The following is a 24,682-nucleotide window of genomic DNA, read 5'->3' on the forward strand; positions in this document are numbered from 1 at the left end:
TAAAATATATATTTTTTAATTTTTAACTTTTAATTTTCATTAATTGACGCAATGTCAGTTAGAGGGGTGCAGTGCTCGGACTGTGAGATGTGGCAGGTCCGGGTGGCTTCCAGCGTCCCGGATGGCTTCATCTGCAGAAAGTGCACCCAACTGGAGCTCCTCACAGACCGCATGGTTCAGTTGGAGCAGCAATTGGATGCACTTAGGAGCATGCAGGTGGCGGAAAGCGTCATAGATCGCAGTTATATAAATGTGGTCACACCCAAGGTGCAGGCAGAGAAATGGGTGACCACCAGAAAGGGCAGGCAGTCAGCGCAGGAATCCCCTGTGGTTGTCCCCCTCTCAAACAGGTATATCCCTTTGGATACTGTCGGGGGGATAGCCTATCAGGGGAAAACAGCAGCAGCCAGAGCAGTGGCACCATGGCTGGCTCTGATGTTCAGAAGGGAGGGTCAAAGCGCAGAAGAGCAATAGTAATAGGGGACTCGATAGTCAGGGGCACAGATAGGCGCTTCTGTGGACGTGAAAGAGACTCCAGGATGGTATGTTGCCTCCCTGGTGCCAGGGTCCAGGATGTCTCCGAACGGATAGAGGGCATCCTGAAGGGGGAGGGCAAACAGGCAGAGGTCGTTGTACATATTGGTACTAACGACATAGGCAGGAAGGGGCATGAGGTCCTTCAGCAGGAGTTCAGGGAGCGAGGCAGAAAGTTAAAAGACAGGACCTCTAGGGTTGTAATCTCGGGATTACTCCCTGTGCCACGTGCCAGTGAGGCTAGAAATAGGAAGATAGAGCAGCTAAACACGTGGCTAAACAGCTGGTGTAGGAGGGAGGGTTTCCGTTATCTGGACCACTGGGAGCTCTTCCGGGGCAGGTGTGACCTATATAAGAAGGACGGGTTGCATCTAAACCGGAGAGGCATAAATATCCTGGCCGCGAGGTTTGCTAGTGTCATACGGGAGGGTTTAAACTAGTATGGCAGGGGGGTACGGGAGCAATAGGTCAGAAGGTGAGAGCATTGGGGAGAACTAGGGAATAGGGACAGTGGCGCTCTGAGGCAGAGCAGACAGGGAGAAGTTGCTGAACACAGCGGGTCTGGTGGCCTGAAGTGCATATGTTTTAATGCAAGAAGTATTACGGGTAAGGCAGATGAACTTAGAGCTTGGATTAGTACTTGGAACTATGATGTTGTTGCCATTACAGAGACCTGGTTGAGGGAAGGGTAGGATTGGCAGATAAACGTTCCAGGATTTAGATGTTTCAGGCGGGATAGAGGGGGATGTAAAAGGGGAGGCGGAGTTGCGCTACTGGTTAGGGAGAATATCACAGCTGTACTGCGGGAGGACACCTCAGAGGGCAGTGAGGCTATATGGGTAGAGATCAGGAATAAGAAGGGTGCAGTCACAATGTTGGGGGTTTACTACAGGCCTCCCAACAGCCAGCGGGAGATAGAGGAGCAGATAGGTAGACAGATTTTGGAAAAGAGTAAGAACAACAGAGCTGTGGTGATGGGAGATTTCAACTTCCCCAATATTGACTGGGACTCACTTAGTGCCAGGGGCTTAGACGGGGTGGAGTTTGTAAGGAGCATCCAGGAGGGCTTCTTAAAACAATATGTAGACAGTCCAACTAGGGAAGGGGCGGTACTGGACCTGGTATTGGGGAATGAGCCCGGCCAGGTGGTAAATGTTTCAGTAGGGGAGCATTTCGGTAACAGTGACCACAATTCAGTAAGTTTTAAAGTACTGGTGGACAAGGATAAGAGTGGTCCTAGGATGAATGTGCTAAATTGGGGGAAGACTAATTATAACAATATTAGGCGGGAACTGAAGAACATAGATTGGGGGCGGATGTTTGAGGGCAAATCAACATCTGACATGTGGGAGGCTTTCAAGTGTCAGTTGAAAGGAATTCAGGACCGGCATGTTCCTGTGAGGAAGAAGGATAAATACGGCAATTTTCGGGAACCTTGGATAACGAGAGATATTGTAGGCCTCGTCAAAAAGAAAAAGGAGGCATTTGTGAGGGTTTTGAAGGCTGGGAACAGACGAAGCCTGCGTGGAATATAAGGAAAGTAGGAAAGAACTTAAGCAAGGAGTCAGGAGGGCTAGAAGGGGTCACGAAAAGTCATTGGCAAATAGGGTTAAGGAAAATCCCAAGGCTTTTTACACGTACATAAAAATCAAGAGGGTAGCCAGGGAAAGGGTTGGCCCACTGAAGGATCGGCAAGGGAATCTATGTGTGGAGCCAGAGGAAGTGGGTGAGGTACTAAATGAATACTTTGCATCAGTATTCACCAAAGAGAAGAAATTGGTCGATGTTGAGTCTGGAGAAGGGTGTGTAGATAGCCTGGGTCACATTGAGATCCAAAAAGACGAGGTGTTGGCTGTCTTAAAAAATATTAAGGTAGATAAGTCCCCAGGGCCTGATGCGATCTACCCCAGAATACTGAAGGAGGCTGGAGAGGAAATTGCTGAGGCCTTGACAGTAATCTTTGGATCCTCGCTGTCTTCAGGGGATGTCCCGGAGGACTGGAGAATAGCCAATGTTGTTCCTCTGTTTAAGAAGGGTAGCAAGGATAATCCAGGGAACTACAGGCCGGTGAGCCTTACTTCAGTGGTAGGGAAATTACTGGAGAGAATTCTTCGAGACAGGATCTACTCCCATTTGGAAGCAAATGGACGTATTAGTGAGAGGCAGCATGGTTTTGTGAAGGGGAGGTCGTGTCTCACGAACTTGATAGAGTTTTTCGAGGAGGTCACTAAGATGATTGATGCAGGTAGGGCAGTGGATCTTGTCTATATGGACTTCAGTAAGGCCTTTGACAAGGTCCCTCATGGTAGACTAGTACAAAAGGTGAAGTCACATGGGATCAGGGGTGAGCTGGCAAGGTAGATACAGAACTGGCTAGGTCATAGAAGGCAGAGAGTAGCAATGGAAGGATGCTTTTCTAATTGGAGGGCTGTGACCAGTGGTGTTCCACAGGGATCAGTGCTGGGAATTTTGCTCTTTGTAGTATATATAAATGATTTGGAGGAAAATGTAACTGGTCTGATTAGTAAGTTTGCAGCCGACACAAAGGTTGGTGGAATTGCGGATAGCGATGAGGACTGTCAGAGGATACAGCAGGATTTAGATTGTTTGGAGACTTGGCGGAGAGATGGCAGATGGAGTTTAATCCGGACAAATGTGAGGTAATGCATTTTGGAAGGTCTAATGCAGGTAGGGAATATACAATGAATGGTAGAACCCTCAAGAGTATTGAAAGTCAAAGAGATCTAGGAGCACAGGTCCACAGGTCACTGAAAGGGGCAACACAGGTGGAGAAGGTAGTCAAGAAGGCATACGGCATGCTTGCCTTCATTGGCCGGGGCATTGAGTATAAGAATTGGCAAGTCATGTTGCAGCTGTATAGAACCTTAGTTAGGCCACACTTGGAGTATAGTGTTCAATTCTGGTCGCCACACTACCAGAAGGATGTGGAGGCTTTAGAGAGGGTGCAGAAGAGATTTACCAGAATGTTGCCTGGTATGGAGGGCATTAGCTATGAGGAGCGGTTGAATAAACTCAGTTTGTTCTCACTGGAACAACGGAGGTTGAGGGGTGACCTGATAGAGGTCTACAAAATTATGAGGGGCATAGACAGAGTGGATAGTCAGAGGCTTTTCCCCGGGGTAGAGGGGTCAATTACTAGGGGACATAGGTTTAAGGTGAGAGGGGCAAGGTTTAGAGTAGATGTACGAGGCAAGTTTTTTTACGCAGAGGGTAGTGGGTGCCTGGAACTCGCTACCGGAGGAGGGACGATAGTGACTTTTTAGGGGCATCTTGACAAATACATGAATAGGATGGGAATAGAGGGATACGGACCCAGGAAGTGTAGAAGATTGTAGTTTAGTCGGGCAGCATGGTCGGCACGGGCTTGGAGGGCCGAAGGGCCTGTTCCTGTGTTGTACATTTCTTTGTTCTTTGTTTGTTTGTTCTTTGATTCTATGGGAAGCAAGAGATGAAATTGCAGAGCCGTTGGCAATGATCTTTTCGTCCTCACTATCAACAGGGGTGGTACTAGGGGATTGGAGAGTGGCGAATGTCGTGCCCCTGTTCAAAAAAGGGAATAGGGATAACCCTGGGAATTACAGGCCAGTTAGTCTTACTTCGGTGGTAGGCAAAGTCATGGAAAGGGTACTGAAGGATAGGATTTCTGAGCTTCTGGAAAGACACTGCTTGATTAGGGATAGTCAGCACGGATTTGTGAGGGGTAGGTCTTGCCTTACAATTCTTTGAGGAGGTGACCAAGCATGTGGATGGAGGTAAAGCAGTGGATGTAGTGTACATGGATTTTAGTAAGGCATTTGATAAGGTTCCCCATGGTAGACTTCTGCAGAAAGTAAGGAGGCATGGAATAGTGGGAAATTTGGCCAGTTGGATAATGAACTGGCTAACCGATAGAAGTCAGAGAGTGGTGGTAGATGGCAAATATTCAGCCTGGATCCCAGTTACCAGTGGCGTACCGCAGGGATCAGTTCTGGGTCCTCTGCTGTTTGTGATTTTCATTAATGACTTGGATGAGGGAGTTGAAGGGTGGGTCAGTAAATTTGCAGATGATACGAAGATTGGTGGAGTTGTGGATAGTGAGAAGGGCTGTTGTTGGCTGCAAAGAGACATAGATATGATGCAGAGCTGGGCTGAAAAGTGGCAGATGGAGTTTAACCCTGAAAAGTGTGAGGTTGTCCATTTTGGAAGGACAAATATGAATGTGGAATACAGGTTAACGGTAGAGTTCTTGGCAATGTGGAGGAGCAGAGAGATCTTGGGGTCTATGTTCCATAGATCTTTGAAAGTTGCCACTCAAGTGGATAGAGCTGTAAAGAAGGCCTATGGTGTGCTAGCGTTCAATAACGGAGGGATTGAATTTAAGAGCCGTGAGGTGATGATGCAGCTGTACAAAACTTTGGTAAGGCCACATTTGGAGTACTGTGTACAGTTCTGGTCGCCTCATTTTAGGAAGGATGTGGAAGCTTTGGAAAAGGTGCAAAGGAGATTTACCAGGATGTTGCCTGGAATGGAGAGTAGGTCTTGCGAGGAAAGGTTGAGGGTGCTAAGCCTTTTCTCATTAGAATGGAGAAGATGAGGGGCGACTTGATAGAGGTTTATAAGATGATCAGGGGAATAGATAGAGTAGACAGTCCGAGACTTTTTCCCCGGGTGGAACAAACCATTACAAGGGGACATAAATTTAAGGTGAATGGTGGAAGATATAGGGGGGATGTCAGAGGTAGGTTCTTTACCCAGAGAGTAGTGGGGGCATGGAATGCACTTCCTGTGGAAGTAGTTGAGTCGGAAACATTAGGGACCTTCAAGCAGCTATTGGATAGGTACATGGATTACTGTAAAATGATATAGTGTAAATTTATTTGTTCTTAAGGGCAGCACGGTAGCATTGTGGATAGCACAATTGCTTCACAGCTCCAGGGTCCCAGGTTCGATTCCGGCTTGGGTCACTGTCTGTGTGGAGTCTGCACATCCTCCCCGTGTCTGTGTGGGTTTCCTCCGGGTGCTCCGGTTTCCTCCCACAGTCCAAAGATGTGCAGGTTAGGTGGATTGGCCATGATAAATTGCCCTTAGTGTCTAAAATTGCCCTTAGTGTTGGGTGGAGGTGTTGACTATGGGTGGGGTGCTCTTTCCGTGAGCCGGTGCAGACTCAATGGGCCGGATGGCCTCCTTCTGCACTGTAAATTCAATGATAATCTATGATTAATCTAGGACAAACGTTCGGCACAACATTGTGGGCCGAAGGGCCTGTTCTGTGCTGTATTTTTCTATGTTCTATGGCAGCAAGGATCACAAAGGCACCGCAAACAGCCACCTGGAAGGGAAACCCTGTAGTGCAGGGGATCACCCATATGGCGTACACATAGTTGATGGGCATCTTGGGTGGCCCATGGACAAAGGGAAACCCCGGAGCGCAGGGGCTCATCCACAAGGTAAATATGGTTGACCCTGCAGGAGTGGGGGACAGAAACCCCCCCCCCCATCAGAATTGTCACCTGGAATGGCCCAGTGAAAAGATCTAGAGTCTTTGTCCACCTGAACAGTATGAAGGCCGACATAGTCTTCCTCCAAGAGACACACCTGAGGGAGAAGGACCGACTGCAGGTAAGAATGGGGCTGGGTGGGACAGACCTACCATTCATGCTGCGGGATGAGAGCTAAGGGTGTAGCCATTCTACTCAATAAGAGGACGGTGCTTCTCTGCCAGAGGTCATCTGCTACTTAAATGCAGATCCATACCTTTAGAGTCAAACAGTTTTACAGCACAAAAAGAGACCCTTTGGCCCATCGTGACTGCGATCGTGACAAGCACCTATCTATTCCAATCCCTTTTTCCAGCACTTGGTCCACAGCCTTCTATGCTATGGTATTTCTTTTTTTTTTTAATTTTTTTATTCTCCTTTTTCACATTTTCTCCCACATTTACATCCATCAACAATAAACAATAATCAGCAAGATATGTCAGTCCCCATAATAACAACGATCCCATCCACCCACCAACCCCCAAACCTCAACCCGCATGTTTACATAAACAAATGACAAAAAGGAATCAGGGATTACCCGTAGTCACCCTTAATCTTACACAGCTTTCCCCCCCCCCCCCTCCCACCCCAAGTCTCCAGCTCCACCCGTCCACTGCTTCTTGTAAAACTCCTCCTCCCAACCTCGGTTCCTTCCCCCCAACTTTCCACCCCGGCTAGACCACTCGGACCCTGTTCTGCCAGGCTCCGATGGCCGCAGCCCCTCCCCTCACCTCACTCCCGTTCACTGGCCGGCTTAAACCGGCCAGTATGGAGGCCCCCGCCCGGGTGCCTTTCCCACTTGCCCGGCCCTAGGAAAGCCCAAAGATCCCCTTTTAGCACACAAACCCCACATATCCACCTACACCCCAAAGAACCCTCATTTTGAGTGAAAGTCCCGTCCCTTCCCTTGTCCAAATATATACCACATTGGCTCCTTTAGCCTCTACACCCGCGCGCAGTGATACAAAAAAGAAGAAAATACAGTCATGAGGTTACATCGGCACATGGCCATTCCTCAAGTTGTCAGTTCTGCCACAGTCCTTCTGCTTTCGCAAACTCCTCCGCTGCTTCCGCCGTTCCAAAATAAAAGTCCCTGAGCTTGTAAGTCACCCTCAGCTTCGCTGGATATACAATGCCGCACCGTACCTTGCTAATGTACAGTGCCCTCTTCACCCGGTTGAAGGCAGCCCGCCTCCTTGCCAGCTCCACCGTAAAGTCCTGGTATACACGTATACCAGCTCCAGCCCACTGCACCACCCGCTTCTGCTTGGCCCAGCTCAGGACCTTCTCCTTCACACTGTACCTACGGAAACACAGTCACTGCCCTTGGCGGCTCACTTGCCTTTGGTACAGGCCTCCACGACCGATGAGTCCAATCCAGTTCAGATCGGGAGAGATCCTCCCCCTCCCCCAATAGTTTTGCCAGCATCGCAGCAAAATACTCAGTCGGCTTCGGTCCTTCAACTCCTTCGGGCAGCCCCACAATCCTCAAATTCTGTCGCCTGGATCTGTTTTCCAGGTCTTCCATTTCTCCTCGCAGATCCTTGTTAGTGTCCATCATCTTCCGCATCTCTTTCCCCATCGAGGCAAGTTGATCACCGTGCTGCAATAACATCTCCTCCACTTCCTTCAGCGCCTCCCCTTGCTCTCGCACCTCGGCCACTGCGCTCGCCACCTTTGTCCTCACCGGGGAAACCGCCTCCTCCACCAGCACACTCAACCTCCCTCATCTCCTTCTTCACCGTCTCCATGCATTTCGCAATCTGCGCCAACTGCTTTTCGAATTCCGCAGCCATCACCTTAGTTATTTCTTCAGCCGTAAGCAGTGCGGCCTTCCCTGGTGCTCCAGCCTCCATTTTCCTTGGTGACCCCACGGTGACCTTTCCACTCCCCGACGGACCTTCAGCTGTTTTTTTTTCGGCCATTTTTTTGCTCACCCTCGATATTTTTCTTTGGGTTTTTTTCCTCCTGTGTCTTCACTGTGCCTCCTCCGTGCCTTCTCCCTGCTTCTGCCACCTCCGTGGACCCTGGGACCGGGCTTAAAGCCCCGAAAATTCCATTCCCGAACGAGAGCCCTCCATTGTGCGGCCGCCTCCCGCCCGCCGTCACCGGAAGTCGCTATGGTATTTCAAGTGCTCATCTGAATGCTTCTTAAGGGTTCCCACCTCTACCACCCTTCCAGGCAGAGAGTTCCAAATTCCCACCACCTTCTGTGGTGATTCCCTATAAATCTCCTGCTCCTTACCTTGTGCCCCCTGGTTATTGACTCCTCTACTATGGGGAAGGGTTCCTTCTCATCTACCCTATGTCCCTCATAAAATTATACACCCAGATCACATCCCCCCTCAGCCTTCTCTGTTCTAAGGAAAACAACCCACCTAACCAGCCTTGCTTCATAGCTGAAAAACTCCAGCCCATGCAACATCCTGGTGAATCTGTCCGCATGCTCTCTAGTGTAATCACATCCTTCCTGGTTATGGGTAGCATCGTTCTTTGATTTCAAGCCAGGCCTAGCACGACCCATTTTGCATAACTAGCAGGTGTTCCATTTGTGGCTTAACATGAAGACGAGGGTAGTAGCAGTACTGGTTAGTAAGAGGGTGGGAGACAGGGAGTATAGTGGTGGTACCTGGGGGCAGGTTTGTGATGGTTAGTGGGAGGCTGGAGGGGGAGCTGGTAGTGTTTGTGAATATATATACGCCCCAAATTGGGATGATGCAGAATTTATAAAGAGGCTTCTGGCAAAGTGCTGGACCTAGACACGCGCCAGCTGATTATGGGGTGGACTTGAATACAGTGTTGGACTGTATGTAAGATCAGCCGTGTCCTAGGTCCCAGAGTGTCGGCGAAGGAGCTGTTGGGGTTTGTGGAGCGGATGGGAGGGGTGGACACATGGTGGTTTGGGAGGGTAGGAGCGACGGAATTAGCACAATGGTTAACACTATTGCTTCACAGCGCCAGGATCCCAGGTTCAATTCCCGGCTGGGGTCACTGTCTGTGAGGAGTCTGCATGTTCTCCCCGTGTCTGCGTGGGTTTCCTTTGGGTGCTCCGGTTCCCTCCCACAAGTCCCGAAAGACGTGCTGTCAGGTGAATTGGACATTCTGAATTCTCCCTCAGTGTACCCGAACAGGCGTCGGAGTGTGGCGACTAGGGGATTTACACAGTAACTTCATTGCAGTGCTAATGTAAGCCTTCTTGTGACACTAATAAAGATTATTATTTATTTGCATGCCCACCGGTTGTACACTCGGATCGATCTGTTTGTCTTAGACAATACATTGTTAGCAGAGATTGCCAGGTTGGAATATTCAGCGAACGTGGCGTTTGACCACGCGTCGCGCTTGGTGGACTTGTGGTTGGAAAGGAAGGGCTCCCAGAAGCCATGGTGGAGGTTAGATGTGGGATTAATCGCCAACAAGAGGGTAAGGGTGTCTGCGAAAAGATAATGGTGTCTGCGAAAAGATACGGGTGTCTGTTTGTAATGATGTGGATCACAATAGGATGAACGATGTCTTCACCTCCGTGGTTTCGGAGGCATTGAAGGCGGTGATAAGAGGGGAATTTATCTCGATCTGGGCATACAGGAAGAGGGAGGGGAGGCAAAGATTGGTGGAGGTCATCTTAGCGGTGGATTGGATGTACTCTGCGGCCCCTGAGATGCTGTTAAAGAAAAGGAAGAAGCTCCAAATGGAGTTTGAGCTTATGTCGATGGCGAAGGCAGTGGGGCCGATGCATCGGGTGAGGGGGAAGCACTGTATGAGCATGGGGAAAGGTCAGCAGGGTGCTGGCACATAGGTTGAGGAGGCAGGTCACGGTGAGGGAGATTGGGCAGATGAGGGATCGGGGGAGAGGGTGGTTACTGAGTTGGGGAGGTAAATGGAATATTTGAGGCCTTTTACCGGAAATTGTATAGTTTGGAGCCTCCTGCGGGGGACGAGGGGATGAGGCGGTTTCTGGATGGATTGGAGTTCCCAATGGTTGAGGAGGGGGGGGGGGGGGGGTTGCAGAGGCTGGGTGCTCCGTTTGGGCTGGGGGAGATAATGTGGTGTGCAGGTCCAATGCAGTCGGGAAGGACCCAGGCCCAGATGGGTTCCCAGCAGAATTTTATAAAATGTTTGGTTCTGATTTCGGGTCCTTATTTGTCGAGATGTACAGTAAATCGGTTGGTAAGGGAGAGCTCCCGCCCACAGTCTCAGGCTTCTATCTCGCTGATTTTTTTAAAACAACAAGGACCCAGAACAATGTGGATTGGACGGCCCGATAGCGAAGGTGCTGGCAACGCATATAGAGGACTGTGTGCTGGGGGTGATAGGGAAGACCAAGCGGAGTTTGTTAAAGGGTGGCAGTTGTCTATTATTAGCAGATTATTAAATGTGATGATGAGGGTGGTTAGGATATGGTTAATGTTTAACAATGATTGATGTTGTTGGTTTCCCTTTCTTTTTCTGTACATACTTGAAAATGTCTCGAATAAAAATATATTTTTTAAAACTCATTAAGAACTTAAGAACTAGGAGCAGGAGTAGACCATCTGTCCCCTCGAGCCTGCTCCGCCATTCAATGAGATCATGGCTGATCTTTTGTGGACTCAGCTCCACTTTCCGGCCCGTTCACCATGATGACCATGAAGCCAACGTTGATTGTTGTAAAAACCCACCTGGTTCACTGATGTGCTTTAGGGAGGGAAATCTGCCCTCCTTACCTGGTGTGGCCTACACGTGACTCAATTACCCACAACATAGTAAAATTGACTCTCAAGGGTATTCGGGGTGGACAGTAAACGCTGTCCCAACCAAGAATACAATAAATACCGCACCTCCACCTTTGCGTCTGCGTAAGGTTGCTGGGATTTGTAGTTCTCATCCCTTCCGGGATGTCACTCCGTACTCTGTTTCCCGGAAGACGCTGGCCGGATGTGTCGGTTGCTGAGGGGCTGCACGGCCGGATGTGACGATTGCTGAGGGGCGGCACTGCCGGATGTGGCGGTTGCTGAGGGGCTGCCCGGCCGGATGTGGCGGTTGCTAAGACGCTGCGCGGTTGCTGCCATGTCGTCTGGCGGTGAGGCCCAGATGCTGTCGCTGGATTTTGAAGTGTTTGGGAAGGTGCAGGGTGTTTTCTTCCGGAAGCACACGCAGAAAGAGGCCAAGAGGCTGGGCCTGGCGGGCTGGGTGGAGAACACGACGCAGGGGACGGTGCGGGGCCAGCTGCAGGGAGCCGGGGCGCATGTCCGGGACATGCAGGCCTGGCTCCGCCACACCGGCAGCCCCAAGTCCAAGATCGACCGGGCCGAGTTCAACAACCAGAAGCAAATCCAGCGCCGGGAATTCTCGGACTTCCAGATCATCAAGTAACCGGCGACGGGCTTCTCTCCCCGGCCCAGGCTCGGGTTGAATGTAGACGCACGGAATCGGAGGGATGGTGAGCGTTTGCCCGGCTTTCCCAACCGCCGCTCCTTCGGCTCGGATTGATAATGGAAAGAGACCCAGTCCCCGCCGCCCTCCTCCGGCCTTCCCCGTGCGTTAACCTTCTCCAGAGTTTGTTACTCACATTTCATTCGGATCTGAACAATCTGGTGTTGTGATTGTTGGTGTTCTGAGTTACCTCGCTGTATTCCTAGCAGGTCCCAGTTTGTGTTCAATGCTTCTGTTTAACAGTGTTGGTAGTTGTTTGGTTAGCCGGGTGGGGACGCTGCCACCATGATCCCTCATGGAGACAGCAAGCTAAAGGCATCTTCATTCGTACCAATGAAGCGAGACTCATCCAAACGGACTCGAGTCGTCTTCCTAACCTCAGTTTCTTATTTATTGCAATATTTATGTTGTTTGTTTGAATTGTCACACTGAAAGAATACTACCGTAGATAAAATAGCGTGTTTTATTCCAAATGGAAACCACACTTTAGCATTTTCATTCTTTTCACGCCAAAAGATTCAATTCCGATATAAATGTCAGTATAAAGTAACATTTATATAAAATTGCCCAAGGTTAGGGTGCCGACTTCGCTTAGTTGTGAACGCTTTTATGTGTGTTGCAAAGCTGATACTTGGCATCACAGTTTATTTCGTGCAAGACGTGAGTGTTAATATCCAGTGTGTTAGTGCAATAAATCTGAATATTGCATTTTTGGAAGCGCCGCTCTCCGGATGAGACGTTAAACCGACGCTATGTCAAACTGATCTTGCACTTGAGAAGAATGTCAAAATATCCCATCAGCACTAAGTGAAAAAGGAGTTCTAGTGCCAGAGCCAAACAGTCATCCTCAATAAACGAATTATTCATCCACTTTCTGTTCGTGCCAAATTGCCCTGTGCAGAATAGTTGCCATATTTACTCACATGGCAGCAGACACTTCACAATAATGCATTTGTATGTGAGGTGGGTTCCTTTTGAGATATTTAAGTCATGCTCCAGATCAAATATTCGTGTGGGTCTGTCGCAATTAAAATGCTATTATTTTGAAAAGTTTTATGTGAGAAGTATAATAAAATTGATTGAGTAACTTTAACGTTTTGAAATTAAATGGTTCTGTATTAAATATTGAAACAATATTTCTGTGTTCGAGTCGTTTGTGTATCTGAGGCAAGTATGCTGCTTGGATCACTGTCTGTACGGAGTCTGCACGTTCTCCCTGTGTCTGCGTGGGTTTCCTCCCACAAGACCTGCTGTTAGGTAATTTGGACATTCTGAATTCTCCCTCCGTGTACCCGAACAGGCACCAGAGTGTACCGACCAGGGGATTTTCACAGTAACTTAATTGCAGTGTTAAATGTAAGCCTACTTGTGACACTAATAAAGATGGTTATTATTAATCCCATTGTGCAGCACTTGGCTCATAGCCATGTATTCTATGGCATTTCAAGGGCTCATCTAAATCCTTCTTAAATGTTGTGACGGTCCCTGCCTCCACCACCCTTTCAAGCAGTGAGTTCTAGATTCCAACCATCTTCTGGGTGAAAAAGGTTTCCCTCACATCTCTGCTAAACCTCCTCCTCCTACCTTAAAGTTATTGATGGTTCTGCTAAGGGGAAAAGTTCCTTGCTGCCCACCCTATCTATGCCCCTCTTAATTTCGTACTGTTGCTAAATTTGTTTGGCTATGAATATGGCGGTCAATATGGTTGCCTTCCTTAATTCTAATTACGTTTGCTCTAGAGTCGCCAGGTATCTTTCGATACCGCCACAAGGTTCAAACCGAATACTGATCAAAGACTCGATACACCAGTTAGTTAGTTCAAAGTCAAATGCTTATTTATTTACACACACAGTTAAATATACTCATGCACGAAACTCTACAGACGAAACTATCACTACTGCTAAAGCCTATACTTAGCTTTGGGCGCCCATTCAGTCAGAGGAACAATGGCCGTTGTTTGGTTCTGAGGCTGCTGGGGTGGAACTGGTACGGGATAACAGCTGAGGTCGTCTGTCTGGTAGCGTGCGTTGACCTTGGACTTACTTGCAGCTGGTGGACAGGTCTCTTGGTGAGAGCCAGGTCCAAGAGAATGATTCTCTCTTGGGGGCTCCTTCTTATACCCAAAGGGGCTTTGCGCTCTTTTCGGCGGGCCTTGAACTTGGCCCCAATCAATTGGGCTGTTTCTTGATCATTCATATTGATCTCGTCCAATAAAGGGGTGGGTGCCCTGATGGCTGGGCGTGTCCTAGGTGGTCATTGGCCTGCTTTGTTTCAGTCTCCTCTGGCACCGGGGTGTCTGCTTTAGTATCGGTTACTCAAATGTTACTATTTTGTTCCCGGAGATGGGCCATTAGTATGCTAATGGGCCTGCAGTTTTGGTCTTGTCTGGGAGCTGCGGCTCCAATATGCAGACAAACTCTGAACCTGCTTGTTTTCTCAGTATTGTCCATTTTCCCTGCAATCTTTGCAAAGTGTCCATTTTGTAATCGAGAAGTGGCCATCCGAGATGGCTACAGTACACCTCAATCAGATCCCCCTCATCTTCTCTGTTCCAAGGAAAACAACACCAGCCTATCCAGTCTCTTTTGATAGCTGAAACGCTCCAGCCAGGCATTATCCTGGTGAATCTTCTTTGCATCCTTTCTAGTGCAATCAGTTTGGGGATGGCGGCAGCGCCGGATGGTTTCCCGGTGGAATTCTATAAGACATTTAAGGATAAGCTGGTGCATTGTTGATGGAAATGTTCGATGACATGATGGCCAGGGGGGTTTTGCTGAAAACGATGGGACAGGCCTCCATCGCTTTGCTGCTAAAGAAAGATAAGGGCTCGGTGGAGTGGGTCGTACAGGCCCATATCTCTCCCGATTGTAGACGCTAACATATTGGCAAATGTGCTGGCATTAAGGTTGGATGTGTACCTACCGAGGGCGATTGGGGAGGATCAGACTGGGTTCGTTAAAGGCAGACAGCTGTTGTCGAATGTGCGGTGGCTGCTGAATGTAGTGCTTTATACGGCAGAAGAAAGGGAGGTGGTGGTGGCATTAGATGCAGAGAAGGTGTTTGATCGGGTGGAGTGGAGCGATCTGATTGCGATGTTCGAGAAGTTTGGGATTGCGCCTAAGTTTGTGGCATGGGTGAAGTTGCTGTATAAGAATCTGATGGCTTGTGTGCATACGAACGACCTGAACTCTGGGTATTTTCCATTGCATTGGGGAATGAGGCAGGGATGCCCCATGTCCTTTCTGTTTGTGTTAGTGATAGATAGAGCCTTTGGCTATTGCGCTGAGGAGTTCCGTGGTGGAAGGGGATAGTGAGAGGGGGTGGAGCATAGGGTGCCCTTGTACGCGGATGATTTGTTATACATTTTAGAGCTGGGCTCCTCAGTGGGGTACATAATTGGTTTGCTTAAAAGTTTTGGGGCGTTTTCAGGATATCAGCTGAACTTCGGGGAAAAGTGAGTATTTTGTGGTATCCGCCCCAGGGTCGGGTAGGGGGGTTGCCATTCCATGTGACAGCTTCTCATTTTAGGTATCTGGGTGCAGGTAGCTCGGAATTGCGCAGGTCTTCGGAAACTGACTTTTTTGAGCTTGATGGGGAGGGCGAAAGCGAATTTGTTGAGGTGGGATAGTCTTCCTCTGTCGTCGGTAGGCTGGGTGCAGACGGTGACCTTTTGCTGCGGGTTTTGTTTTTATTTCAGTACTTGCCCAAGGTGTTTTTCAAGGGAGTGGATAGGGTGATTTCCCTGTTCATTTGGGCGGGGAAGGTGGCCAGGATAAGGAAGGTGGTACTTCACAGGCGACAGCAGTCGTGGGGTTTGGCCTCCTGAATTTGATGTATTATTACTGGGTGGGAATGTGACGAAGGTATGGGGTTGGAATTGGGAGGCGGGGACTCTGTGGGTAAGGATGGAGGTGGATTTGTATGGGGGTTCGGGGTTGCTCCCATTGGCTCCAGGGAAGTATTCAGGAAGTCCGGTGGTGGTGGCCACTTTGAAGATTTGGAGGCAATTTTGGCAGCACTTTAGATTAGGGGCCGAGGATGTTGCCAATCAGGGGTATCACGTATTTGAGTCAGAGTGGATGGATGCAAGGTTCCGGGAATGGGAGGAGTTGGGGACTAGGGAGATGAAGGATCTGTTTCTAGGAGGGCGGTTTGCGAGCTTGGGGAAGTTGAATGAGAAGTTTGGGGTGGTTTTCAGTACATGCAGACGTGAGACTTTGCGAAGAAGGTTTTTCAGACCTTGCCGATAGCGCCCGCAGACACAATGTTGGAGGATGTGCTGACAACACAACCCACCCAGAAAGGGGGGGGGGATGGGGGGAGCTGGAAAGGGGAATCACCGTGGCGATTTATAGGCGCATTCTGGAGAAGGAGAAGGTATTCATGGAGGGGATTAAGGCCAAGTGAGAAAAGGAGTTTGGGTGGCATTAGAGGAGGGATTGTGGTGCGGGGTGCTGTGGAGGGTGAATGCCTCAACCTCGTGTGCAAGGCTGGGGCTGATACAGCTGAAGGTGGTGCACAGGGCTTATCTGACAAAGTGGAGGCAGAGCCGGCTGTTTGAGGGGGTGGAGGATGTCTGCGAGCGGTGTGGGACGGGCCCTGCTAACCATTTATATATGTTCTGGTCTTGCCCGAAGCTGGAAAGGTTTTGGAGGTCAGTTCTTAGCACCATTTCGGCAGGTTTATATGAAGATGTGGAGCCCGGTCCCCTGGAGGCCATATTCGGGGTGTCATACCTGCCGGAGTTGCAGACTGGTGCGGGGGCAGATGTTTTAGCTTTTGCCTTGCTGATTGTTCGCAGGTGTGTCCTGTTGGGGTGGAGTTCAGCTTCTCCACCCTGTGGCTGGGGAACCTGATGGAGCACTTCGCATTGGAGAAGATGAAATTTGCCCTCAGGGCTCCACAAGAGTTGGGATCTGTTCATTTTGCATTTTGGAGAGCTAGTTTCCAGCGACCGTTCAGAGGGGTATGGGGGGGGGGGGGGGGGTCGTCCTCCTGTGTAGGGGGGGGGGGGGGGTCGTCCTCCTGTGTAGGGGGGGGGGTCCTCCTGAGTAGGGGTTTACTATAAAAGCAAATTACAGCAGATGCTGGAATCTGAAATAAAAACAGAAAATACTGGACAATCTCAGCAGGTCTGACAGCACCTGTGGAGAAAAAAGGGAGCTAACGTTTCGAGTCTGGATGATACTTTGTCAAATGTCTGGATGACTTTTTTTTGTTATTGTAAAATGTTGAAAATTAGAATAAAATGGGCAGCGCAGTGGTTAGCACTGCTGCCTAATGGCCGTTCAGTACTGGTCCCCACAAATGAGGGCCAGACAGATTGACACTTGGGGAAGTGTCTTCGAGAGGATCGGAAGGCCCCAGGTGGTTACCCTCTGGGCAGGATGGCACCTTGGCATTGCTGGTAATATCTCGGCACCATGGCACTGCCAGTCTGGCAATGCCACCTGGGTGCCAGCCTGATACTGCCAAGGTGTCCAGAGCATTGGCAGGGGCACTGCCAAAGTGTCAGGCTTGCATTTTTCCCACGCAGGGGAGCGAGCCCCGGATGCCCTGTCCATGCAAGGTGAGGTGCGGGGGGCCCCAAGGACCTGCTTATCGGTGAGTTGGGGAGTCCGGGGGTCACTTTGAAAGGGGGGGGGGGGCGGTGCAGGCTCATTTAGCCACGTGTTTCCTGACGCTCGCAGCGCCAAAAAAGACCACGCAATTGAACAAGACTTTGTTGCAATCCGGGGCCTCAGCAGGAAACTCCCCACCGAGGTCGCACCTAGTCCCGTTCCCTGCACTGAGGAGCTTCGCTTGCCTGAACACCTTTTTTCAGGAGGAGATCGGAATGCCATTTTCAGCCATGCAGAGCTCCTCAGTGCAACAAACGGGACTAAGTATGATCTCGGTGGGGCGTTCCCCGCAACAAAGTCCTGCTCAATAATGTGGTCTTTCTCGAACTACACTTACACTAACAGTAGCACTGCCAGTGCTGGGAAACACCCGGCGAAACGCGCTCAACATGGGATTCCATTCTAATTCGATTAGGTCTCGCCCACTGTCTCTAAAATTAAAATGTCAGATTGTTTGCCTTGTTGGATGAGCAGAGACTTCCTCCAACTAAACATTGAGAAGCCGGGAGAATGCATTGCCTGACAGGCTGCTGGATGCAAATTAATTAGAAGCCTTCAAACATTAATTGGATAAACACTTCAAGGAGAAAACAATTGCAGCGTTATGGGGAACTAGGGCAAATGAGAATGTCCTTTGTAAAAGCCAGCCCAGGACCAAATGGCTTCTCATATTCTATGAATTTATAACCCATTTATTGTTTACTGCAACTACATTTCAGATATAATCTCTAATATGCTCATCATTGCTAAATGAAAAGTACAGAGCTTGCTTAATATTGAAAAAGTAATTGTTTTAGCAGTGAACATATTGATAAAATACTGTGATATGGGCACTGACAATTTGTTCACAGTAGAAGAGTGTTGGCGTATTTCTGGGTTTTGGCCCCTGTTCCGGAAGGCTGATGTATTACTACTGACCAGATGGTGCTGGGATTGTGAAGGATTTAATTTGGAGCACAGTCCGCTACCAGCGATGTCTTTGTATTCTTCTCTGCCTCATAATATTAGCCAGAGTCTAACAAAATTCGGTGGATCACTTTTCATCGGCAATAAAACTCGAGACTCTGGTGGTGGACATACCAGTATCCCAGGTAAGGCACGTTAGCAGAAAATGCAGGTTTAGACATGTAACAACCAGCAATAACTCGGAACATGACAGGCTAACAGCAAGTGTTCCCATGCATAGTCTTAGTAATAACCCAAAGACTGGCAAATACAAAGGAGTTCAACAGGGAACTCCCACATAATGTTGGCAATAATCCAAAGATCTACTGACAACATATTTACACAGGAATTCACAAAACCAACAGTAACTCAGAGTGCGTCAACAATAGGGAACTCCCTTACATAGTAATAGGAATAACAATCAAAAGAGCTATAAATAGGATATAGCACTGACAATAACTCAGATTGTCAAAACCTGAACGAGTTAATGCAAGGATACCAAAGGTATAATACTACCAGAAACCCCAAATTCTATAAGTTTTATGTTAACATTGCACTGTTTTCACATCATTGCACTCGTATTGTAGAGATAATGACTACTTGCAGTAACCGCCGGTGCAGATTATGTGCAATTTTACACAGATATGTTAAAAGGCAAGCAGACTTATAACTAAGAAAAGGAACAGCTTACATTTAGCTTAGTATAGTTCCTTTCATCTCCTCAGTATACCCAAAAGTATTTAACAGCCAGTTAATTATTTCTGAACCATAGTAGCTGTTGTCTTATGGACATATTCAGCAATCAATATTTGAACAGCAGGTCTCACAAATAGCAAATGTGGTTAGTTCATTTGCTTATGACTGAGGGATGAATATTCGTTAGTTACCACACTATCTTACAAAATACATGTATAATGTGTTGATAAACTGAGAGTTTTCAAAATGTGTTAACATTAACTAATGCCATGGGACACTCGGCAGCTGTTACTACACAGGCCTTTTTCTTCAGACTGTGGCGTTTAACCTCTTTGCTTGATTTCTTTTTTGTTTATCTGCCAAATAAAAGAAAAAGAAAACTTACATTTATTAAGTAAAATTAGTTGTAAAAGAATATTAAATGGTTTGAGACCTCAGGCACGAGTAAAAGACACTTGTTACATTAATGGCTGTTAGTCACTTTTCACTGACTTTCCTCTTCTGTTACCACTTGTAATTGAGACTTGTCAACTGTGCAGAATTGATATGTGTTCAGCTTTACAGCTCAATCAATCTTGGCTCTGTCAAGCTATTCTACTAAATACCATAGTAAAATGTTTGATGATTCACTGAGTTGAGCTGTTTTCTGTTGACAGCTAATGAGATGGTGTCCAGCCTGCCTTTACAGATGGCACTGTATTTCAATGTCTTCTTCTTTCCATTCTGGTGGGTGTCAGAAGTGACCATGCTCCAACTTAAGGTAAAAATTTGTTCCGAGTGTCTATTGATACCGTTGTGTGAGCTTAATGCGATGGAGGCAATTGGGAGTGTTCATAGCAAAATCTATTTTATAGCAAATGCAGCAATATCTCCTCATGAAAACTGGTGTTTCTCCAGAAAAATGCAGTGAGAGGGGTGTGCCTTTTATAGTTGATGTTTTGATTTGTTAAGGGTCTTTGCGGCTGACAGCTAGTTTTGGTGAGCCATTGAGACAGGTCTAATTTCCATTCTGAATTCCCAATCTTTACTGCTACAATGTGGAAGGTCCATCTGGAGATTAGATATTACTCTAGTAAGGGAAAACCATTATGAGAAAAACATTGGCTGAGAAATTTGTTCATGCTGCGAAAGAGTGTTGTGGGAGGCTATCGGGAATAAGGGAAGGCATCAGGATGCCCGATCAGGTGAGGGAGACATGCAATCAGGAAATAAGGAGGTGATTATGAGAGGGTCATGTTAGGACTGATAAAAGTATTCAGCACTGTACATTGTTTTTTTAATATAAATTTAGAGTACCCAATTTTTTAAAAATTCAATTCAGGGCAATTTAGCTTGGCCAATCCACCTAACCTGCACATCTTTGAGTTGTCGGGGTGAAACCCACGCAGACACGGGGAGAATGTGCAAACTCCACATGGACAGTTACCCAGGGCCGGGATTCGAACCCGGGTCCTCCGCACCGTAGTACCAGTGCTAACCACTGCGCCACCATGCTGCCCTAGCACTGTACACTGTTAACCTAACATTGGAGCTCCTCCATTTGCCCAACTGAAGACAATGATGAAGTGTGTAGCAGTAAAGATATTTCTTATTTTTGCAGTTCACCTGATTGAGATTCTTCTTAATTTTGATTAATAGATTCCCCACTAAATTACACTGAACAGTTATGTACTGACTTAACCTCTGTTTCTCCTCATTCCCTTTCTGGAGTAGTACAGCATGTTACCAGGATACTACCAGTGGCTGCTGTTGGCAGCTGTGATCATTCTCACACTAATTGAGTGTGTCCGACTTTTTCTAGGCTACTTGGGAAACTTGCAGGAAAAGGTGAGTGCATTAAAATGACAATAACCATGGATCATAGAATTTTATCATAGAATTTACAGTGCAGAAGGAGGCCATTCGGCCCATCAAGTCTGCACCAGCTCTTGGAAAGAGCACCCTACCCAAGGTCAACACCTCCACCCTATCCCCATAACCCAGTAACCCCACCCAACACTAAGGGCATATTCGGACACTAAGGGCAATTTATCATGGCCAATCCACCTAACCTGCACATCTTTGGACTGTGGGAGGAAACCGGAGCACCCGGAGGAAACCCACGCATTCACGGGGAGGATGTGCAGACCCTGCTCAGACAGTGACCCAGTGAGGAATCGAACCTGGGACCCTGGAGCTGTGAAGCAATTGTGCTATCCACAATGCTACCGTGCTGCCCCTAAGATGTCAGCATGTAAGTCAACCTCTGAAGTCTCCAAATATCATTCCGAAGGCACGGTTCACTGGGTATAAAATGTGAACCGCCAGTAAGCTGGTCATTTTGAAATATGAATAAAAATATAATACTGGTAATTCATCTTAAATTAATCTGGCACAATTTATTGAATAAACCACAATAAAAGCATTTTGAAACCAGAGAAATGAATTGTTTTTACACCCGATGCAAAGAGTTGATCAAATTCATTCTGAGTGACTTTGGCTATGGTTTCAATGTCATTGAGTCATATATTACAGAAGAGGCCCATTGATGCATCGAGTCTCACTGACAAAACTACACTAAATACACATGTTCCAGCACTTGGCCCATAGCCTTGAATGTCGTGATATTTCAAGTGCTCATCCATGTACTTTTTAACGGTTATGAGGTTTCCCGCCTCTACTACCCTCCCAGGCAGTGCATTCCAGACTCCCAGCATCCTCTGGGTGAAAAACGTTTCCTTCAAATCTCCTCTAAACCTCCTGCCCCTCATCTTAAAATGATGCCCCCTCATTATTGACCCTTCAACTAAGTTCCCACTCTAGGTCAGAGTAGGCACTTTTGTTTTCAGCATCATCCCTCAGCAACAAATCAACTTTCTCTCCAACCATGGAATCAAACATTTCGCAATTGGTGAGTGACCTGATGGCAGTTTCTGAACTATTAGTATCCCACGATTTGATGACTAAACCACACAAAACATCAAGCAGGGCAGTGTGCATATTTCCACTCTTTGTGACTTTTATTCTCTGTCAACCATCCATCTTTTCCATTTGGCTGAATATGATCCCTGAATGGTTTATTGAGGCGTACATCCAAAGATTGAATTACAGATGTTAGACCTGGTATAACTGCAGCTTGAGTGTTATTTCTTTTCAGAAACCTCTTTAACTTACTGGTTACATGGTATCTGAACATGTCCCACTGTTCCAGAAGGCAGGATTGCCATGCCAATGAGGTGCGGACGTCCCACTCAGCCTAGTTAATGAGTCCCGCAGCGCTTTATTGCTGTAAAATGGTACCATAGTAGGATTTTGCACCTTCAGGGGAAGAAGAGAGAAATAGGTGTTCTCTTCATTTCATGCATCCTTTAGTAATTTTATTTTGCTCCAAACACCAAGGCACCATTACCAAATTGGAGGACCAGAAAGCAACATCCTTTCCAATTCTGCTGAAACTGCTCAGAAGCTGAAGGTTAAGAGGAACAGCCCAAGATTAGTCAGAAACCAAGCTTATTCTTAGTGGAGCCAACCAAAATATGGAGAATTGTATTATCTGTTACCTCTCGTCATTAAGGAAACATCCATGGTTGTACAGAATACGATAAAGGAAAATCCCCTAGTACAAGTTAATAAACACGCACCAAACAACATAAAATGCAATCCTAATTATATAAATGTATCCTCTAAGATATAAAAGAGGTCTCAAAGTTTACCAACCTGAAGGAAGGCCTAAATTTATAGGTATGCTGTTTACTAAGTTTCACGATAAATTAGGGTAATTTTGATCAAATTAAATGCTTCAAATAACGCAATCAGCATCTGAAAGACAAAATGAGGTTGTTCTGAGCATTGTTTATCAACAGCAATCTGTTTTTTAATTCAAATATCTAGTTTTCAAGATTTCTGTCTCTTCAGTGTAATCAAGTTGTATTATGTCAGTTTATGATTGATTCCGTTGTTTTTTTTTGTGAAAGAAACATGCAATATAGATACTTTTCAATTTTGCTGTTAAACCCAAAAAATATTCTTCTCAATCCTTTTTTTTAAATTTTAGAGTACCCAATTATTTTTTTTCCAATTAAGGGCAATTTAGCATGGCCAATCCACCTAGCCTGCACATCTTTGGGTTGTGGGGGTGAAACCCACATAGACACGGGGAGAATGTGCAAACTCCACACGGTCAGTGACCCAGGGCTCGAATTGAACCCGGGTCCTCAGCACTGGTGCAGCAGCAGTGCTAACTACTGCACCGCCCCAAGATTCCTCTCAATCCTGATTGATGAATTAAATTGGATGGCCACTGCAACTCAGGGTGGATCGATTATTTGAAAAGGAAGAATTTGCAGGGCTGTGGGTAGCAGGTTGGGGATTGGCACTCGGTAAATTGCTCCTTCAGAGAGCCAGTACAGCCACAATGGGCTGAATGGCTTCCTCCTGTGCTGTAACAATTCTGTGATTCTGAATGGCTGAGGGTGGAATGCACCAGACTGTCACCAGAACTCCAAAGGTTACATTATTTGGAAAGATTGCGTAAACTAAGCTTGTATTCCTTGGAATGTTGAGGGTGATTTGAATGATTTTGTTTCGAATTTTGAAAGGAATTAATAGTGTCGATAGGTGATAAATGCTTCCGTCGTTAGAGTCTAGAATCAAGGGACGTAAGCTTGAAGTAAGAGCCAGACCATTCAAGAGTGAAGTTAGAAAGTGCTACTTCATGCAAAGATATGTAGAACTCTCCCACAAACAGCAGTAAATGTTGGCACAAATAGTAATTTTAAATCTAATGTGAATAGATTTTTGCTATCCAAGGGTATTAAGGGAGCCAAGATGAGCTGATGGAGTTAAGATATGGATCTGTCAAGATTTCAATGAATGACAGAATGGAGGACAAATTTGTTCATGCATTCCTATAATTAAACTTTGTTTAAGAGTTACTGTCGGTATTATTGTGTACTAACTATTGATTCTACCATTTGGATTTTTACCTGTAGTTGCCAGAGTTGGCTGGATTTTGGTTGTTGTCCTTTACAATCCAGTTGCCTATTATTCTCTTTCTCCTCGTCGATCAATCCATCATCATCTTACCCCTGGAGCAGGCTGTTCATATTGTCTACCTCACTTTCCTGCTTTTGGAATTGTTTACGGCATTCCTGGCCCTAAGAAAAATGACAAACCACTTGGCCACACGGTTCTATCTCCAGCAGTTTCAGAAGTCAGAATTTACACAACCGCGCAAAAGAGGCCAACAAAGCGGTGTTCCATATGGCAGGAACTCCATTTCCAATGTTTAGTGAGACAAGGACCTCCAAGTGGATTGTGCCTTCCATCCATGTTAACCAGCCAGAGCCAGCCCCACCAGTAATTCTGTGAGCCTGCACCATTTTTAAGGTCCAGACGTCTGTGCAATTGTCATCAGGTGAAGGCCTATGTAACAGGATTGAAGGTTCTTCCTGCATAATATAGAGGATTTCATTAGCTGAACAGGGCTGGCAAAGAGTCACGGGTCTGTGCCATTAACATACAGGAAGCTGCCATTATGATTTTGTAAGACAAAATACCACAATTTCCTTGTGAAAATTAAGTTGCTTGTGTTGTTTTATGTGTTTGAATTTTCTTTTTGTATGTTGAAATTTGTTTTTCAGTTTCCTCCCTTTGTCCTTCCTCTTTCTGTGATATTCAAGTGTGTGAACGATTATGGGCGGGATTCTCTAATAATGGGGCCATGTCCCCACTCCAGCGTGAAAACACGGGCGAATCACTCTGGACTTTCTTGAAGAAAGTCCAGAATGATTCTCCTACCTGGAGGGGGCTAGCAGGGCCCCGGAGTAGTCCTCGCAGCTCCGGCTGCCGATATGGGGCCTTGCATTTCCGTCGGGGGTCCACGCATATGCACGGCAGTGGCCTGCATCGGCCGGCCCGCGCGACATGGCGGCACCAAAAAGATAGCCCCTCCCCCCC

General features: G+C 47.1%; 3 protein-coding genes across 3 annotated transcripts in view; 2 read left to right on the plus strand and 1 right to left on the minus strand.

Annotated features, from left to right (window-relative positions):
- The window catches only part of LOC140398733 (syncytin-A-like), a 70,549-nt gene extending 59,541 nt beyond the window's left edge, over positions 1 to 11,008 (minus strand). Inside the window, exon 1 of the mRNA XM_072487761.1 lies at positions 10,889 to 11,008. The gene's annotated coding sequence lies outside the window, so the exon portion shown is untranslated. The remainder of the gene's footprint in view (positions 1 to 10,888) is intronic.
- Positions 11,009 to 11,070: 62 nt separating this feature from the next.
- On the plus strand, positions 11,071 to 12,619 carry LOC140398851 (acylphosphatase-1-like). Its single transcript, XM_072487828.1, has one exon. The coding sequence runs from the start codon at positions 11,082 to 11,084 to the stop codon at positions 11,421 to 11,423; it is 342 nt and encodes a 113-aa protein (XP_072343929.1). The 5' UTR covers positions 11,071 to 11,081; the 3' UTR covers positions 11,424 to 12,619.
- Positions 12,620 to 18,077: 5,458 nt separating this feature from the next.
- LOC140429397 (transmembrane protein 17-like) lies at positions 18,078 to 24,304 on the plus strand. The gene is made up of 4 exons (XM_072516326.1): positions 18,078 to 18,186; positions 19,402 to 19,505; positions 20,459 to 20,572; positions 23,716 to 24,304. The coding sequence occupies exons 1-4, from the start codon at positions 18,078 to 18,080 to the stop codon at positions 24,013 to 24,015; spliced, it is 627 nt and encodes a 208-aa protein (XP_072372427.1). The 3' UTR covers positions 24,016 to 24,304.
- The last annotated feature ends 378 nt before the right edge of the window (positions 24,305 to 24,682 follow it).

The sequence above is a fragment of the Scyliorhinus torazame genome, chromosome 1 (genome assembly GCF_047496885.1).
Source record: "Scyliorhinus torazame isolate Kashiwa2021f chromosome 1, sScyTor2.1, whole genome shotgun sequence".
In the NCBI taxonomy this organism is placed as follows: Eukaryota; Metazoa; Chordata; class Chondrichthyes; order Carcharhiniformes; family Scyliorhinidae; genus Scyliorhinus; species Scyliorhinus torazame.

What these genes read in the sequence shown, in the direction of transcription:
- LOC140398851 (XM_072487828.1), top strand. Translation starts at nt 11,082, where the DNA reads ATGTGGCGGTTGCTAAGACGCTGCGCGGTTGCTGCCATGTCGTCTGGC.
- LOC140429397 (XM_072516326.1), top strand. Translation starts at nt 18,078, where the DNA reads ATGTCTTTGTATTCTTCTCTGCCTCATAATATTAGCCAGAGTCTAACA. An exon ending in CTCTGGTGGTGGACATACCA is followed by an intron (nt 18,187 to 19,401) that starts GTATCCCAGGTA and finishes TTCTGTTGACAG; the next exon opens with CTAATGAGATGGTGTCCAGC. An exon ending in TGACCATGCTCCAACTTAAG is followed by an intron (nt 19,506 to 20,458) that starts GTAAAAATTTGT and finishes TTTCTGGAGTAG; the next exon opens with TACAGCATGTTACCAGGATA.